Source organism: Arachis stenosperma, chromosome 9 (assembly GCF_014773155.1).
Source record: "Arachis stenosperma cultivar V10309 chromosome 9, arast.V10309.gnm1.PFL2, whole genome shotgun sequence".
NCBI lineage: Eukaryota > Viridiplantae > Streptophyta > Magnoliopsida > Fabales > Fabaceae > Arachis > Arachis stenosperma.
This window is the reverse complement of record NC_080385.1, coordinates 3,666,814-3,685,408: the sequence shown is the minus strand read 5'-3', so window position 1 is coordinate 3,685,408 and position 18,595 is coordinate 3,666,814. Positions and strand designations below refer to the sequence as shown.

Genomic DNA, 18,595 nt, shown 5'->3' with positions numbered 1-18,595 from the left:
TCTTAATTTCTAAAAAAAACAAAACAAGTCATTAGTCAACTCACACACTATTGCTTAAATATTAACATGTTACCTATTACTTAAATAAATTTAAACATATATTTCAAAATTTTAAAAAACATTAACAATTATCGTAAATATCTTTTTAAATTCGTTTTCTGTTAACAATAATAATTAATTAACATCTCTTATAATGATAATTACAATTAATTAAAGTAACACGCTTTCGATTATTATGCAGTTCTTATTTATCATTTTCTACACCTCTTTATTATTTTATTGTAGCCACAACAATAATTTACTAATACAGTAACAATTATAAATAATTAAGAATTTATAAATTTATTCAAAAAAAAACATACTGTATCCAAAAAGTATTAACAATTCGGCACTCTTTGTTTATTTTTAAAATTTATTTTCTAACTATTTTAATAATATTTCACTTCTTAAATTCTAAAAATCATAAAAACAAAATCCTGAAAATTATACAAAAAAAATTAAACAAATAAAAAAAAATCCTACGTTTTTATTTTAATCACCGCAACAACAATAACAACAAGCCAATTTATACAGCAAAACCATTAACATACTAACAATAATAAATTTCATACAGAAATAGTGAAAAAATTAAAAAAAATTAAAATTATTCCTAACTATTCTATATATATTTTTAAGTTCAGATCCTAACAATGATAATAACTACTAAAATTTTAACAATAATAATTATAATTATAAAAATTAAAAAAAATGATAACAAACTTACATAATCAGGCACACTGAGATAGTGTATAATATGCAACTCAGGACGATCAACATCTTTCGTTTTATTTTTTTTGGGCATCTTTCCTTTCTCCCCAGCATGCAAAGCACCAACAACAGAGGGATGAAGAAGAGCAATGGAGTTTTGGGAATGGAAAGTGAGGGCTCAAAGGTGAAACTCGGATGGTGAGAGTTTAATTCGCATCCACCAACCTTGTATGTGGGGCACCGTCTGGGGAGCAACGTCTGAGTGCCGCGTGTCCAACATGCAGCAACTCGGACCCTCCGCTTTGTCACACACAACTCGTACCCTCCGAGTTGATGGTCACACACAACTCGTACTCTCCGAATTGATGGTGGTCTCTCGCACGGTCCGATTTCCTTTCCTTCCTGACACCACATCCATGTTCAACACCCTCCCTTCCTATATTCCGGTTCAACACCTTTCATAGTTCCATATCAAAATTAAATACTGTACATACAAACATGTCTTTATCAAAATTTCAATTCTCAGCTTCCGATCCCCAGCTAATTGCACCATATTCAAATAATTAATATATTATTATTCAGAATAATCATCCGAATACGAGAGATAATAAATATATGATATCCCACTTAATCGAATATTCCTATATTTTCATTGTACATATTATACAAATATTTTATTAACTTCTTATATTTCTTAATATATTTTTTTTAATATTCGCTAAATTATTGCGATTTTAACTTATTTTGCACAGGGAAAAAAATTGTCTATTTTGCAATTTTTTTATTGCGAAACTTGAATTAATTTTCGCAAAACCGAGACCATTTCACAATATACGTTATTGCGAAGTGATATTTTTTCAAACTACTTCCATTTTATATGTTTAATCCAATAAATAATATTATTTATAAACTATTATTAAGTAATTAACTTAGGTTGATGGAGTGATTATTAACTCATTCATTTACTTAAGTTATTGACTACTACAAGTTCATAAATAGAGCTCGTATCAATAATAAATTAATCATTAGCCGCGTTTAGCCTATTTGATAGGGAGATACTATAAAAAAAATTAAAATAAAAAAAACTATTAAATAATTTTCTAAATTCCAATGACGAGATTTGCTTATATATATATTGACTTACGAGAGTCCAATGGTCGTTGTTTGATAGATGTTAGTTCTATTCTTTCTGAAATTAACAAATTTGAGCAACTATATCTTTATGGGGTGATTAGCTGTAGTTTTTTTTTTTAAAGAATCTTTTCTTTTATATATGCTATAATATTATCATCTTTGACAAAATCATTTTATTAATCTGCACTTGTTCTAACTTCTAAATAATAATAAATTATATAATTGCAAAAGTTGCTCTAAATTAAGTGGCTTGAAAATAGAACTTTCCTTTGCTACAAACATGTATGTACTTCATCGTTCCCACAATTATAATTGGAACTACTTAAATAAAGAAATTTAAAACATTTTTTTAAAAATATTTTTTTAATAATTAAAATTTAATACATATAATTGATTAAATTGTATTATTTTTATTAAAATTATATTAGATAAATTGATTTGACAAAAAAATCGATGAATTACATCTTAAACCAGTCTAAATTAATATTGTTTTTATAAAAAAATGACTATAATATCCCTAATAAAAAAAATACTAAAATGCTTTTCTTATTATTATTATTATTATTATTTTGACAACTTAAATCCTCCTAACCCTTCTTTTCTCTTTATGCCGTCATGAAATTAGGATTTAGGATTCTCAAAATTATATATATATATATAAGAATTATTTTATTTATTTTTTTATAATAGAATTATTTTAATATTTTTTATAAAAAAATAATTAATTTAGATTTATTAAAATAACACAATTTAATCGATTATATATATTGAATTTTAATTACTAAAAATATCTTTAAAAAAAATATTTTAAACATCTTTATCTGAGTGACTCACGTAATAATTTATTTAAATAATTATATATCATCAACAGTAATAAAATACTATTGCCAGCGTACCCAACACGTTCTCAATAAATGGTCATTTAATTAACAAGGTGCCATTTGCATTTTTAATGTTTAAAATGTGTTATTAAAATAAAAGGTTGTATTAGGTTGTGAGAATTATATATATTACAAAATTTATATTTCCAAAATTCAGTACAAATTATTTGGATTTGTCTCCTTTAAACCTTGTAGGTGTAAATTATTATAAAAACTTAAGATTCTCTTTTTGGGTCAGAGGGAGATATTAGGATTTTGCAACATCATAGATAAATAGCATTTTCAATAAAAAAGTGTGTTTCAAGAACTCTAACTCTAAAAATTAAAGTTAATAAGTTCTTACAATTTTCTTTTTGGGTTTTGACAGGAATTTTTTTGTTATCTATGGTATTTTTTAATTTGACAAATCAAAAATTTATTTATTGTAAATTTAAATTTTATTTAAGAGTTTATTATTGATCAATAAATTACTTGTATATACAAAATAAGATTCAAATCCTCAAAACTTTTTTAAGTGAACGAGTGAGTTGAGGGTTGGCTTATGCTAGATTTGTATAGATGCATTCATTTCATAAGAAAAATTGTTTGGCCCGTTATTATGAAACAAGGAATAAAGATGAAGGCCCATACAATAGGCCCAACATAAAGGAACGAGTAAAGAAAAATGGATACCAACTAATTTCAAAACTTGAAACCATTCTGGCAACAACAAAAAAAATATCTTCCTGCCTCCCCCCAAAATTAAAAAAAAATATTTCAGACCAAAAACAAAATCTTGAAATAATGATAAGCGGAAACAAAAGAAGTGGTGTGTCGGTAGGTTCTTGAATTTTCAAAGTTTTATAGTCTTTATTGGATATAATTATAGGGATTAATGGTCAAAATTGGTCTCTGAAAAAATTGCATGATTGTCATTTTTATTCTCAAAAATTTTTTTTAATTAAATTAGTCCTCGAAAAATTTGACATCAATTACATTTGTCCTTCTGTTTATAGATTCACAGATTTCATTAATGATAATATACGTAGACCATTAAGTGACAAGTATGTTAATAGTTATGTACCTAGTTGGAAGTTGATAAGATATGTTCACTTAATTATGTCAAAATAGTTTCTATCCCCATTTTATAAACCTTAATCCCCAAATTGAACGAAAACATTAATCCATTTTAAGGAGTAATGTTGCAATGGTGCAAAAACATCATCCATATTTAGAAGCCACGAGGAGGAGCGTCGGTGGAAGACGAAGTGGTGGGTTATCACCGCGATCGGTGGGTTGCTTCGGCTCTAACTTCTTCATTCGAAAAAAGAGGATAAACATGGATAGAACCTGTTTTTGTGGGCTGAAAACTGTGATCAAGAATTCTGAAACACCAAAAAATTCAAAAAGGTTGTTTCACACTTATCCAAGATATCAAGTGAGTTTAAATTGGTATGAACCATAGTTTCTTGAATCCCCTTTGACTATTATTATGAGATTTAATTTTTCACTTGACATGTGTATAAAAGCAACCACTATAACTACTTTAGTTAGGTAGATGATAATGAATATGAAGTTTTTGAAGTTGCAAATGGTGGGGCAAAAGCAGAGTTTGAAGTTGAAAGTTATCATGAAGATTGGAAAGTGAAACTAGGTTGGAGAATGCGTGGTTTGGAAGCTGAATTTAGAGTAGTTAAGATGTTGCTTATTTTCATGTTTGTCCTAGTAATAATATTTATGTTTGTGGTTGGAACCCAGGTTAGTGGTGTACAGTTGATGGGCATAATCCCAAATCAGACCATATTGTGCAATCCCATCTCCTTCAACAACCTTCCTAACTTTTCTTAATATCCTAGTGATATATGTACTATTCAACCGTATGCTACATTTTCTCATAAACCATGCATACATCTCTTTGTGCTTCATTGTTAGGTGTTTTCTTAGTTTAGAAACAAGCTTCTTTAAAGTGCACTCCTGAATAGCAACCCTATTACTCCTACTCTTAGGACATGTATGTTTATCCATCAAAGTCTTAATCTGCCAAGACATATCAGACTTCTTCAAAGCACAATACACTACCTAAGGACAATTTTCTCCTATACAAACAACGCTAACTCGCACATTATCATTCTTCTTGAAAACAATATTCCTATTCCACTGTATAGTACAGTCCCTAATGCCATTCATAAATTTAAGTTTTGTCTTGAAAATCATACCTACTTTAAGCTTCAACTCTTCAAACCCGGCTTACTCGTTATATGGTGGATAAACCACACAGTCCTCCTCATCAGAATCCAACACTTGATTCATATCTTCTGAGCGCCAGGATCCACAATCAGATTTACTATTGGACTCTACACCTCTTTCTGATCCTAAAAAATTGATAATAAAAGGTATTTACTAATCAATTTCATAAATAAAATTTGTAACACAACACTATAAATAATATAACAAAGCTCATTGCATGTCACCTGAATCCGATATCTCATCATCTTCAATATCCTCATAACTAGAGTTATCCATATCAATTGCCTTATCAGTGGATCTATGAGATGCAGGCCTAGACTTCTCCTTGTTTTTATGTTTCTTTGAACATGAATTCTTGACAGCAACAACCCCACTATCACTATCACTAGAACTCTTATATCCATCTCCCAAAATTTTTGGAGGCTTATAGAGACTATCTTCAGTACTCTCGTACGAATCATGAGAGTCAATATCTTCCTGAAGTAGAGTTGGGGTAACAACTCTACCAGTCTTTGTCACATTGGTTTTCTTCACTGGTTCTTTTTTTATCTCCAACAACATACTTCTTGAAAGGTGAGAACTTGAGGGTTGGCTGTGAGTCTTCAGTAGTTGGGATTGAGCTTTTAAGGGTTAGGTAAAAGACTTTGATGGTTGAGATGATAATTTTAGGGTTGGTCGTGAAGAATAAATTGTGTTTCAGGCTGTGATTTGGGTTGAGACATGAGTGGAGATTTGGATTGTGATTTGGGATGACACATGGGCTGTATTTTTGGGGTGGAATTTTGGCTGTGGTAGTGTATTGTTGGGCCTAAACATGGACTGTGATTTGGGTTGAGACAGTGGCTGTGATTTGGACCTTAACCAGTATCTCCTATTCAACTGGAAAGTATTTGTGGCCTTGGGTTTACAAGTGCTCTAGGTTTCTAATATAACTAACTCATCATCATCCTCACTCATACACTTCACCATATGTGGCTCTGAAACTCTATGCACAAAATAAATGTTGATCGAATTGTGATTTCTTTTACAATCCTTCACCATTTCCAACAAATCAGCATCTACTTCTAGCTTCCTCAACCCAACTTCAAGCGACATTTTGGGTACTTTCCAGCAACAATTATCTACCTTTGAATATCCTAACTTCTTGTAATATCCCTTTACGAAGAAAACATCTAGCATATCCCCTTCAACTCCCGCTAACACCTTTGTATTGTCTGGTTCATAAATTTTTGATCCACTTTTGTCATTTTTAAACTTTTCACCATGATGAAAAACAAATGTCATTGGATGATTTTTCATCTACAAATTAAAAATAGCAACAGTGAGTCATGAGAGTGAATTCTGCTTTTCATTATTTTTATTTTCTTGTTCAATTTATTTATGTTTCAGCAACAAAACTTCAATCACTACTTTAATCTAAAATGAACACCATTTCACTAAACCTTGCTTTTTACATGAACTAAACAAAACAAAAATTTTAATCTATCCACACACATTGTATTCGGCGATATCAAAACAAAGCATCCAAAATTTTTCAACATACAAAACGTCTGAACCATTGCAAAATCCTAGCAGCAACTACCCCAGCACAAAAATCCTAACCTAAAATAAACCAACATTCAAAATCAACGAATATGATTCATACGAAAAAAAAAATAGAGAAGGAACTCGCCACGCAAGAGAACTTACCTCTCACCGGAGATGGTGCCTACCATCGCAGAAGACTAGTGACCTTTAGACCGTGACGAGGAGGAGCGATCGCAATGTGAATGGCATCGCTGTTTATTGCTTCCACGACTGATCAGAGCAGCTTCTTCTTTTCACTCTGTTTCGGTGACTCTTCGTTGGTTTTGGGTGAAAAAGAGAAGAGTGTAAGTAAAAGTGAAAGGGAGAAGGGGAATGGGAGAGTTACTTTAGTAATAGGGATTCTTGCAATACGGCGTCATTTTGGACTTACTTAGATGTCACTTAACAGTCCACGTGTATTGTCGTTAACAGAATCTGTGAGCCCATAAATGGAAGGACAAACGTAATTGATCTCAAATCTTTCGAGAACTAATTTGATTAAAAAAAATTTGGGACAAAAATGGAGTTAATACTCAAAATGGCCCCTAAAATTTGAAGACAGACTCAATTTGAACCCCAAATTTGAATAAGTGACTCACATTAGTTCTTCTGTTAATCTCCGTTAATGGCACGCTTATCTGAAACGTTAAGTGACATGTAGACTTGACAGGTGGCCTTATTAAACGTTGCTAACATAGGAAAAAATCTTTTAGACTCAATTTAGCCCCCCTTTTAATGAATATAAAACCCTAACAAGTGTCAAATTCCCAAGTTGATATCATTCTTTGGGTTGGAGAAGATGATGAGGAGCACCAGCCAAGGTTCCGGAAGCTACAACAGATCTCATTCACATGGAAGTTTGGATAGGAATCCAAATCGAGCTAGATCTGGAAAGGTTTCACACTAGTGTGGTTGTGGAATGCGTCCCATTCTTCGTTGGTCTGGAACAGAAGCAAATCCAGATAGGTCATTTTTTGGATGTCCAAACTATAATGTGAGTTCTTAAATTGCTTCCTTCTTGAATTTATATCTTCTTTTTGTAATACATGCATAATTTATTTTGTAGTTCTTGTTGTGATAGACCTCTGGAAGTAGATGGTGTGGACTTTTTGTGTGGACAAATAGCGTGGAAGAAGAAGGCATGACTGGCAGACATGAAACTGAAAATACCATTGAGTATTGGAAGATGAACGTGTGTTGGAAGATTAGTGTAATAGAAGCTGAAATTAGGATTTTAAAAGTATGGAATAGTATTTTGAGTTTTTTTTCTTGTTTTGTTTGTCGTTATAGCCATTGGCTATGCCTTAGGTGTAGGAAAGTGATGAATAAAATTGAATTAATGTCACTACAATTATGTTTTTTTCAATACAAATCTATTTTGTAAATTGTAAATTTTGACTAAACCTATAAATTCAGTAAGGATATTACAAACAGGTATGATTTTGTAAATTAAAAGTTGTGACTAAATCTGTAAAAATAAAATGGTAAGAATAAACAAGAGACTGATTACAAATCTGCAAATATCAATAATAAACTAATTTGTAATTTATCTACCAAATCTCTAAATTACAAAATAAGTTATAATAATAAACCTTGAATTTGATTTCATAGGTCAATCATAGTCATGACAATGACCATTGTAACACATGATAAATCAAGAGTGATGTCTAGAATGTCATCATCACAGTCACAAAACAAAAGGACTATTTAAAAGGTTCCAAAATAAAGCCCTATACAAGACATGACAAAAAGCATAAACAACCACTGATACAAATTTTAGCCACAAAACAGCCACAAAATAACCTCAAAACACACACTTTGGATTACATTTATCAATTTATCCACAAAAGACAACATAATTTAATCTCTATCTTGGAGGGGGACAAATTTCATAAATTCTGTAAACTTTGACGTTGTCCCAAAACTAGCTCCTTGCATTGGTTTCACACTGGAAGTTGCTACATGTAATTAGAAATATTTGATAGATGGTGAATAAACACATGATATTTTCGTAAATGTAATTAATTAATGTGTTATATAATGGTACCTGCTTTATAATTTGTGGCTGTGAAACCGTGGGTTGAGTGATGTCAATCTCCGAAGCCTGTGGAGCATCCACGATTTGTATACCATCATCGAGTGCATTTGCATTTGCAGTAGCTCCTTGTAGTAATCCTTCAGTGAAAATACATCCAATCTATCTTCATCTAGTTTAGTTAATTCATCCGTATTGTCCGTTTTGTAAACTACACTACCATCATTCTTTGTAACAAAGCTGCCTCTGTGATGACAGACAATGATTATCAAATCACCCATCTACAAATATAATCCAAACAATTAACAAATTAACTTCAATATCCAAGACCTTTCATATCATGCATCAGATGATTCTACATTAACATGCCAATCAATATTTTTTCAGAATAAAATATAAAAATTCATATATAAAATTTATCCGTGTAAGAACAGCTACACAATTTTTTGTTATCCATAATTAATAGCTCCGCATTATCACATTGACAAGCATAATCTATTTACTCATTCATGAATTTCTCATTTTATATTTTCAAAAAAAAGCTCAGCTATTAAAATTATCTATAGACAGAAACTGGTACATAAAGAAGTGGTAGACTTGACTAATTTAGATATCTTTTCTTCTTTTAACACAATTAACGTTAACCATAATTAGTCTTTTAAAAGAAAAAAAAAATCTTAACAGAAGAGGATCAATAACTAAAACTATCTTCTTTCACAATGGACCTAATCCATTGAGTATCAAATAGAGCACAAATTAATGGCCTGTAAATTCCAACCAAGAGAAGACACAAAACATAACATTGAACCCAAACATAGAATGCTTGCGTTACTAACCTTTTTTTGGAGAAACAGTGGTGCACAGCTTCTTCTTCCTCGTACTAGCAAACGAGAATGCGTGTGACAAGCTTTGTCAGCGCCCTACACTAGCAGCGACATTGATCTTCCACAGTATGGTGCATGCGAGAGAATAAAGAAGAAGAAGAAGAATTTTCCTGTTTTGAGTGGTTTGATCATTGGTGTTGTTGAATTTTAACCTCAAAATGGAAAGCACTGTCATTTGAAGAGAGATTATGCGCCAAGGAGAAAACGACGTCGTTTAATAAGCCCACCTGTCAAGCCCACGTGTCACTTAACGTTCCAGGTAAGCGTGCCATTAATAGAGATTAACAGAAAGGCTAACGTGAGTCACTTATTTAAATTTGGGAGTTCAAATTGAGTCAATTGATATTTCGAAGGTCAAATTGAGTCTGTCTCAAAATTTCAGGGGCTATTTTGAGTATTAACTCATTAAGGATTAAGTTAATTAAAAAAAATTTAAAACAAAAATGACAATCATACAATCTTTCGAAAATCAATTTGACCATTAATCTATAAATATAGGTTTAATTTATGCTTTATAATTGTCATGTATGTATGACATTCATTTACTTATCTGACTAAACTTGCAAGTCTAAAGTATAATAAATAAAACAATGTTTTAACACAAAAAAGGGGTAAAAAAATATTTTCATCGTTTTCAGTTTTTTTTCCCCCACAAAATTCTATAAAAATATAAAATATTAAAATGAAAACAAAAACCGATTATAACCTATTTTTCTTATTTTATTTCCAAAGTTTAAGCAATCTTCTTTCGGTTGTTTCAAGCAATCTTTAGTAGTGTTCAAAATAAAAAATATTAATGAATTGAGCTTTGAAAACATTCTTTTTTTTCCTTTTATCACTAACCGGATATATGAGTTGAGATCAAGAAATTATTTTTTTATGCATAACGACAAATAATATATATAGAAAAAGATGTAGATGCATTTGATTGGATAGGATGTAAAAGACAGTACTTTTGTTAGTGAGTTTGATTACCTAAAGTCTTTGTTTTCATTCTGATAACCATCTTCATCTACCATTCTCAATCTTATTTTTGGTACATTCTAAACATTGCCCTTTTAAATTAAAAAAAAATCAATAAAAATAGTTCTTTTGACACATTAAATCAAAGTCAACATGGCGTTGCATAAAATTTGTAAATTAGTTGGTCAAATGCATTACCAACATCACTTCTTAGTTCTTTTTATAATGATTTGGTGACTATTCTAAATTCTCCCCCAACGGCTCAATGACACCTTTACTTTCCTTTTTTTTTCTTCTTTTAATTGTCACTAGTGGTATATTTTGGAAAACTTACTAATTTTAATTTAAGATAAGAAAAGGGGGGCAAGGAACTTTGTTTTTGGTTAGTTGGTTACATGTTTAATCAATAATATAATTGGAAGTTCTACAAAATTAGATAGAGAAGAACTTTGAAGTGCCTTTCACGTCTTCTTCAACAAAAATATTGCCAAATAGTAATGCTATGTGTTATTGAACTATGACTTTATTATTCGCGATTATGAATATTTTAAAGACAAGTATTAAAATTTTAAAAATAATATGTGTTTGTGTAAAAATAAACTCTTTTAAGCGTGTGATATTTTTAATACATACAGAAAAGAGAAGAGACAAAGACAATTATACTAGAGGAATGTTAAAAATTTAGGGTTATTAAATGTTCTAAAACATTTATAAAGTAATTTTTATTATTACTAATTTCTAGTGTTTATAAATATTTTTTTATTGAGTAATTTTTTTATCAGTCTCTTCACTAGAATGATATCACCTAAAGCTAAGGGAGAAGAAGGGAGAAAACATCAATTAGAAAAACTTGTAAGATTGAATGTGGATAATCTTTTGATGAGTGGTAGTATGAATAACAAAAATATTATGTCTATTAAGTTGTATTTGTTTTTTGAGGATGAAATATAAAATTTTAGTTCTTTTAATATCTCTAAAAAGTAGAGACAAAAAGAGCTAAAAATTTTAGAAATGATGACTAAAATTTTAATAATATATTTTTTTAAAAAAACTTTCATTTAGCTTTTTAAATTTTAAATTTATCTCTCAATTTTTATATTTATCTTAAACCAAACAAAATACTGAGATATAACTCAATCGAGTATATTTTACATCAAATATAATATAAAAACTTAATTTAATTTCTGTTTTTTGTTTTCTGTTTTTTATTTTTCAATTTCTCTTTTAAATACAATTTTAAAAATTATTAGTCACCAAATAGTTAGTACAATATATATATATATATATATATATATGTATATATATATAATTTTTGGATTTGAACTTCATTTAAAGGTTACCGCTGGCCAATGGGTTGCTGCATGCACAAGGCGAGATTCGAACTCTCGGCACTTATTTAAGCGGACGAATAAACTGACCACTCGACCAACCCAAATTGATCAGTACAATCTATATATAGTATAAGGATGTAATAGTAAATAACTTTTAGTTTTTACTTGATGCATTGATTACAAAATCACGGAGTGGTTTTGGTGCATGACTCCATTTTGCACTTGAGAATTAAGATAGTTACACCCACCCACTTTCTTTCCCTAAAACCGGGCCCATCAACTTTGCATTTTAGTAGTGCAAACATTTAGGCACAATAAATAACATGTGGCCAAGCTTAATTAATTAATTAAACAAAATCAACAAATGTTACCCATTAAATTATATGGAAAGTTATCAACTTATCATGGTTTTGCACCAAGAAAGCCGGTGACGTACCACTTTAACCACAAAATTTCTAAGTACATTCAAAATAGCAATGATATTTGTATTAAAAGTGGGAATTAAAGTAGACAAATTTTACTCTTTCTCTGACCAAAAATATAATCTTAATCAGTTATGTATATATGATACACCCCATAGTTCAAGTTAAGAAAATCATCTACTACATACTAACAATAATAATATTTGTTTTCTCTTACCAAAATAAATGTCACTACATAATGAAAATGATTTAATTCTAGAAGGACGATGAAGCTAACTTAAATTAAACTGCAGTTTTGATGTGCATATCAGCCTGTGTAGAGTTCCCCCCCCCCCCCCCCCCCCCCATCCCCTTTCTTTTAAAACCATGCTATAGAAATATTAGGAATCAGTTTCTTTTATTCGCATATAATATCAAAGTTTGTAAATAATATAATTTAATTAAAAAAATTAATTTTAATATATTAACAATATATAATATTTTATACAATCATTTAATTTAATTTTTTAAAATAATATTTCATGTAAGAATAAAATTATTTTCCACGGTTAAAATTAAATTCTTACTTAAATTTATGTATATTATTAAGAATAAATGACCATTTATACCTATAAAAGATGAAAACGCTGATATATGTACCTATATTAGATGGAAATTAAACTTGTACCCACATAAGATATTCTCTGTATGACAAAAGTACTCTAAGTGGCACTCTAACCTTTCAAAAATAGGGTATTTTTGTCGCATAGAAGGCATCTTGCGTAGATACAAATTTAGTTTCGATTTAGTGTGGATACATATGTACTTTTATTTTTTATGAATACAAATCGTTATTTATTCGATTAAAAAAATTTGAAAAAGAAAGTAAATAGTTTTGACTTTTGGCACATTTGAAATGGAAAGGTTTGAGACGTGTGCAACTCGCCGGCGTATAAATTGCTCACAAAACAACTCAACAAGAAGAAGCAGCAACTCTCTACACTTAAAAAAGAGTTACAAGACTGAAAACAAAACTAAACAAAAACCGAAATCGGAGAACCTTCGCCGCCGGCGGAGAAAGAAACATTTCCGGCAACGAAATGGCGAACTCCGGTAGTGGCAGTTCGGGCGTGAGATTGGACGAGTCGTTTCGTGCTGTGCCGACGGTGTACCTGACGTTCCTATCGATCTGGTTCGTCTCTGCATTCTCTTGGACAGCTTACACTTACAGGAATCGCCATTCTCAGGTTCCTCAATTTCATTGAATTCTATCGATGACGATTAACGTTTAGTAGTTATGATCATATTGATGCACTTGAGTTTCCAGTTTTGGTAGCTCCGACTCTGTTTCGTTGTTCAAACTTTGATCTTGTTTTTTCCTTTTTAATTAATTATTTTAGCTCGATAACATAATTATGGTTAAATTTATTTAGGTGTGGTGAGAATTTTTGTGTCAATCAAGTATACAAATTTCAATTATCTAAGTTTAGTTAAACAGAGACTGATGAGAGATCGAGACTAAAGTCTTTGTATTGGTTTAGCATAAAATGTGCAAGATTGAGTTATGTCTTAGTGTCTTGTTGAAAAAGGAAAAGTGGAGTTATATTTGGAATTTGAAAAGTTGAATAAAGGTAATTTTGAAGGGACTGAAATTTTGTGTTTTAGAATTGAAATATGGTTACCAAACAAAATACTGAGTCTCAGTCCTGCTTTCAAACTCTACCTTATAGTTTTTAGTAATAAAATGTGTATTCTTTGAATTTGAAGAAGGTGGTTTTTTTTTTTTTTCTTCAGCTGTTTGTGACTGCTTTGTTTTTATGATATTATTTTGTTAGAGCAGTGCAATAAGTTGCAGTGGACTCTTACTTCGGTTCCATTGATGAAAGCATTGCAGCTCATGCTATCCTTTCTCTTCTGGTAAATGTTGGACTCGTTTATTTCTTCTCTGTTTCTTTCTTTATCATTTATTTTTCTATATGAGAGAAAAAAAATTATACAGCTTACGGTTTAGAATCGCTCAATCTTGCATTCAGTATAGAGTATAGACACACACATATTATCTTGGTTGATAGTTCTAGACTTCTACGGACAAATTCATGTTCCATGCCAGTGGCGTGAGTATCAAGTATCAACCAAATAAAGAGAGTGGATTCATAGAAAATTTATTATCCTGGTAATTGAACTCTGTATTTGTTGTTCTTAATGATTTAAGTAAGTTTTTTTTTTACACAATTCTTGCAGGTACCCATGCTACAATTTTCAAGCATGTTCTTTATGGATGTCATTTGGAGTGTATGTAACTGGGGTGCTATTTCAGACAGCTGCTTTTGTCTCCTTTCTGCTCATATCTCATGGTTACTGCATCATGTGTGAGCGTCTTTCTCTAAATGAACGGCGAACAACTGCGGCGCTGGCGTGTGTGTTTTACTTGACACTAGTTGGTTACAAGGCTTGTGTGCCATACTTCACTGTGAGTTTCTTACCTATTTTTTCTCAATCTGCAATTTATCTTGTAAATTTATGTGTTTGTTAGTTCTAATTATGCTGATTTCTGACTTTTGTAATTGACCAAATGTACAGGTACTTCTGCTACTAAATTATTTTATTTCATTCTATGTGATTTTCCACCATATCTCCCAAAACCTGCTAGTGTTGCGAGAACAATTGAGCATTATAGAAAATGAAGATGTTCATACAATGCATGATGCTGTGTATAAGAAGTACACAATGTTCAAGTAAGTGCCAAAGTATCTCAATTAAAAGTGTTTATTATGACTAATTTCTTCTCAAATATCATATCATATCATATATATACCTTAGCCCTTTAAGAAGAAACTATGCTTAATTATAGACACGCTTTCCTTTCCTTTGTGCAGGAAATTTCAGGGTGCAATGCAGATTGTAGCTATGGCAGAAATTGTGGTATATATATATATAATTATGTGCTTCACTCATAAACTTACATAAATATTATGAATATGAAATTGATTTTGACAAGGATATTAATTATAGATATGCATGAATGTGGACGACTCTTCGGAGAATTACTGGATTCGCATATTAATCAGAGAATGGGTGCAACTCTGCATCTTTTTGTACATAGGGTATGCATATATATCCAAGGATACAATACTGTCAATACCACTTCAATTCTCTAAACAGTACAAAATTGATCATCATTTTACTACAAAATACTAGAATACTATTCATGATTTATGTGTCTGTTGCTAACATAAAACTATTGTTCTTTTTCTTTACCTGTAGATGGATTTTCAAGTCACAAGATTTGGCACCACACTTCTCTATTATGCCTGCCACAAAATGTAAAGGCGAGACTCTGGTGCCTCCCACCTACAGTATTGTAAGTTATCTATCTTCACGTTACTGAGGCCAAGAATGCCAACTAAAATGTTATTATATGTAAAGAACATTTGTAAGAAACTAAGTTGTAAATAGTTTAGATCTTCTATACGTTCTTCTATCATATAAGTGTAGATTAGATCACAAATTATAACCTTTAACCGATTTACTAGGCGTTCATTCCATAATGGATAGAATAATGTCATTCTTTTAACCGTACTGAGTACACTATTGTGTAGGAAATGGATGCAGCAACTTTTAAAGAATTTAGTAGTCATGAATGGCACATTGGGGTGGTAAGTGCTGCTACTTTTTTTTTTGGTGTCCCTTTTTTCTTGGTGGTAAGTGTTGCTACTTGAAAACATAGAAAGTTGAATAGTCTTTTCTCTTATTTAATTTAACTTCATCAAAATAAGAATTTTATTCACCTGAAAAGAATTGCAAAGATATTCCAACAAAATTTGCCTTTAAGAGGCAATGGCTTAATCAACTAAGATATCTAAAGGAATTTATACTCCTTCTTCCATCATAAAGATCAGCAAAGAGTAAATTTCTTTAGTTGAATATTGCATAGTTTACTACTTCTTGAGTAGTATCTTGTTGTTAATTGTTAAGCAATCATTCAAAGCATGGAACTATCTAAAAGAAGAAATAATTAATCCTCCTCAACATACTTCTACTTACTAAATGAATAAAGAATTGATTGTTTCTTATAATTGTAGACATTGAAAGTATCTCTGATTTACGTCATCCATCTTTTACTAACACAATCATTATGCTTGTGTAGCCAACTTCTAGTTCACATTATCAAAGCTCCAAAGATGAAGTTCTAGTAATCATTCAGCACCCAGGTGCACAGAGGTCAAGTAAAAAGCTCGATTTTTGTTCTCACAAGACTGAATGTTATGTTGTATCAGATCTTCATACGAATTCATATTCAAATCAAGTAGAACTACACTGATTAATTGTACTTTGCATTTCTTGCTTATGCCTTTTTCTTGCAGTTGGCAAGGGCATGAATTATAGTATATCTATATCCAAGATTATTAATTAGGATTAGGAATAGAGTTAAGGGTACAGCAATGAGGTTTAGCTCATTTACCAAATGTTAGAGATTAGAGGCAGCTGCAAATATGTATAAATACATTATGAAAAGCAATGATAAATGTGTATATTATTCTTGATCTCAGTGTGGCTTTGTGTTTAACTTCTGCAACAATCATGTTTAAGGGTTTTGCCATAGTTTATCTCCTATATGGCTTTAATTTATATTCTTCAAACTCCGAACCAAATGTTATGGATTCTTCATCAAGCTTCTTCTTCAATCTCCGCCAAGTTCTCAACATATCAGCCTGTATTAGCCCTTTGTAAAGGCTCTCGAAAGTAACTTTCTGAGGAAGAAATCCTTTCTCTATCATCTCTACAAAATAATGGCAAGCCTCCCTCCAACGCTGTTTTGCACATAGCCCATGAATTAGAATGGTATACATATCCAAATCTGGTCCTACCCCAGTCTCCTTCATATCATTCCATATCTCTTCCACAACCCCAATTTTATTCAGATCCAAAAACATCCTAATCAGAATGCCATATGTATGTGAAGTTGGCAAGCATAAACCATCACTCTTCATCTTCTTAAAGAACTTCAAAGCACTACCAGCATCCTTTCTCCCCCTATATTCCTTAAAGAAGCAATTGTATGTTGCAGCATTTGGAGTCACTCCATTCTCCATCATCTCATCAATCAAAGCCTCAGCATCTTCAAGCCACCCACAAGAAGACAGACACTTTATAACCGAAGTATACGTCGCCACGGTCGGACAAATACCTTTCTCCTTCATTAACCTCAATTTATCAAGGGATAACTGCGGTTTATGTCCCCTGCTATAAACATGGAGCACAATAGAAAAACTAGTCACATCTGGCTCAATCCCTTTGCTGCGCATTTCATCGAACATCTCATCTGCCTCCCTTATCGTCCGGTCAAACCTATCTTCAGGGTGAAGACTAGCCCTTCTACAAATCCCATTCAACAACACATTATAAGTAACAAGATTAGGCTCAACTCCTTTATCTACCATCTCACTAAATAGCTCTCTAGCCTTTCGAATTCTCCCTAACTTGCACCAACCATAGATCAGAACAGTGTACATTTTCACATCGGGTCTAAACCTATGCACATTTTTATTGAAAACTTCAACAGCGACTTTTACATAACCGTACTTACAGAGCGTGTCAAGAAGGAGGCAAAATTCTTCTGAACTAACTTTGTTCTCCGCGAAGGCATCGATATCATCGAAAGCACGAATCGCCTGGCGGGTGAGGCCGGCGGTGACAAGGCGGCGGATGAGGAGCAAGAAGGTGTTGGGAGTAGGGGTGAGGCCACGGCGGTCCATGTCGACGATGAGCTGCCAGGCGACATCGAATTGGCGGACCTTGGCCATGACGTCGATGAGGAGGTTGTAAGAGGCGGTGGTGAGAGGAGGGTTAGGGAGGGACTTGACGTAGGTGAAGAGGGAGAATGCGATCTTCGTATGGTGTCTGAGGCGGAGGAGGGTTTGAGAGAGGAGGTGAGGGGTGATGGTGACGCCGTGGAGTTGGAGGGAGGATTCCACGGCATGGAAAGGGTTGTGGTGAGTGAGGAGGATGCGGGAGAGTGAATCGGCGTCGTTTGAGGGTTGGAGAGTGGGGAGTGAGGATACGGCGTCGTTTTGGAGTGTTGACGCGAAGAAACGGCGAGAGAGGAAGTATGCATAGGTGTGAGGTGTTGATGGAGCTTTGGCGAGTGCCATGTACATGGAGCTTTCTTCTTCTTACGAGTGTTTCAGCTCAGTGAAGTGAAGCACACTTGAAGCAAAGTCTTTTCACCGTGTTTATTTTTTTTTCTTTTTTGAGAATAAGAAATTATTTTAGCCCATGAATGTGAAATTTAGATTTGGATTAATTTTTGAATAATTAATTTATGTGGCTACTTATAAAGATATTTATATGAGAATAATAATTAAAATATAAACACATGTAACATGTCATGTGTTATATTAAGTAATTAAATTAATTTTGTCGAATT

General features: G+C 31.9%; 2 protein-coding genes across 2 annotated transcripts; one reads left to right on the top strand and one right to left on the bottom strand.

Moving 5' to 3' along the window:
• The first annotated feature begins 13,165 nt into the window (after window positions 1-13,165).
• Window positions 13,166-16,710, top strand: LOC130947943 (uncharacterized). Its single transcript, XM_057876652.1, has 9 exons — window positions 13,166-13,415; window positions 14,009-14,085; window positions 14,410-14,638; window positions 14,749-14,903; window positions 15,045-15,090; window positions 15,181-15,272; window positions 15,433-15,529; window positions 15,768-15,824; window positions 16,316-16,710. The coding sequence occupies exons 1-9, from the start codon at window positions 13,269-13,271 to the stop codon at window positions 16,487-16,489; spliced, it is 1,074 nt and encodes a 357-aa protein (XP_057732635.1). The 5' UTR covers window positions 13,166-13,268; the 3' UTR covers window positions 16,490-16,710.
• LOC130947942 (pentatricopeptide repeat-containing protein At2g13420, mitochondrial-like) lies at window positions 16,692-18,341 on the bottom strand. Its single transcript, XM_057876651.1, has one exon. The coding sequence runs from the start codon at window positions 18,324-18,326 to the stop codon at window positions 16,773-16,775; it is 1,554 nt and encodes a 517-aa protein (XP_057732634.1). The 5' UTR covers window positions 18,327-18,341; the 3' UTR covers window positions 16,692-16,772.
• Window positions 18,342-18,595: the final 254 nt, after the last annotated feature.

Coding starts and splice junctions, on each gene's coding strand:
- LOC130947943 (XM_057876652.1), top strand. CDS start 13,269: ATGGCGAACTCCGGTAGTGGCAGTTCGGGCGTGAGATTGGACGAGTCG. Junction 13,416..14,008: donor ACAGGAATCGCCATTCTCAG/GTTCCTCAATTT, acceptor TTGTTAGAGCAG/TGCAATAAGTTGCAGTGGAC. Junction 15,273..15,432: donor TGCATCTTTTTGTACATAGG/GTATGCATATAT, acceptor CTTTACCTGTAG/ATGGATTTTCAAGTCACAAG.
- LOC130947942 (XM_057876651.1), bottom strand. CDS start 18,326: ATGTACATGGCACTCGCCAAAGCTCCATCAACACCTCACACCTATGCA.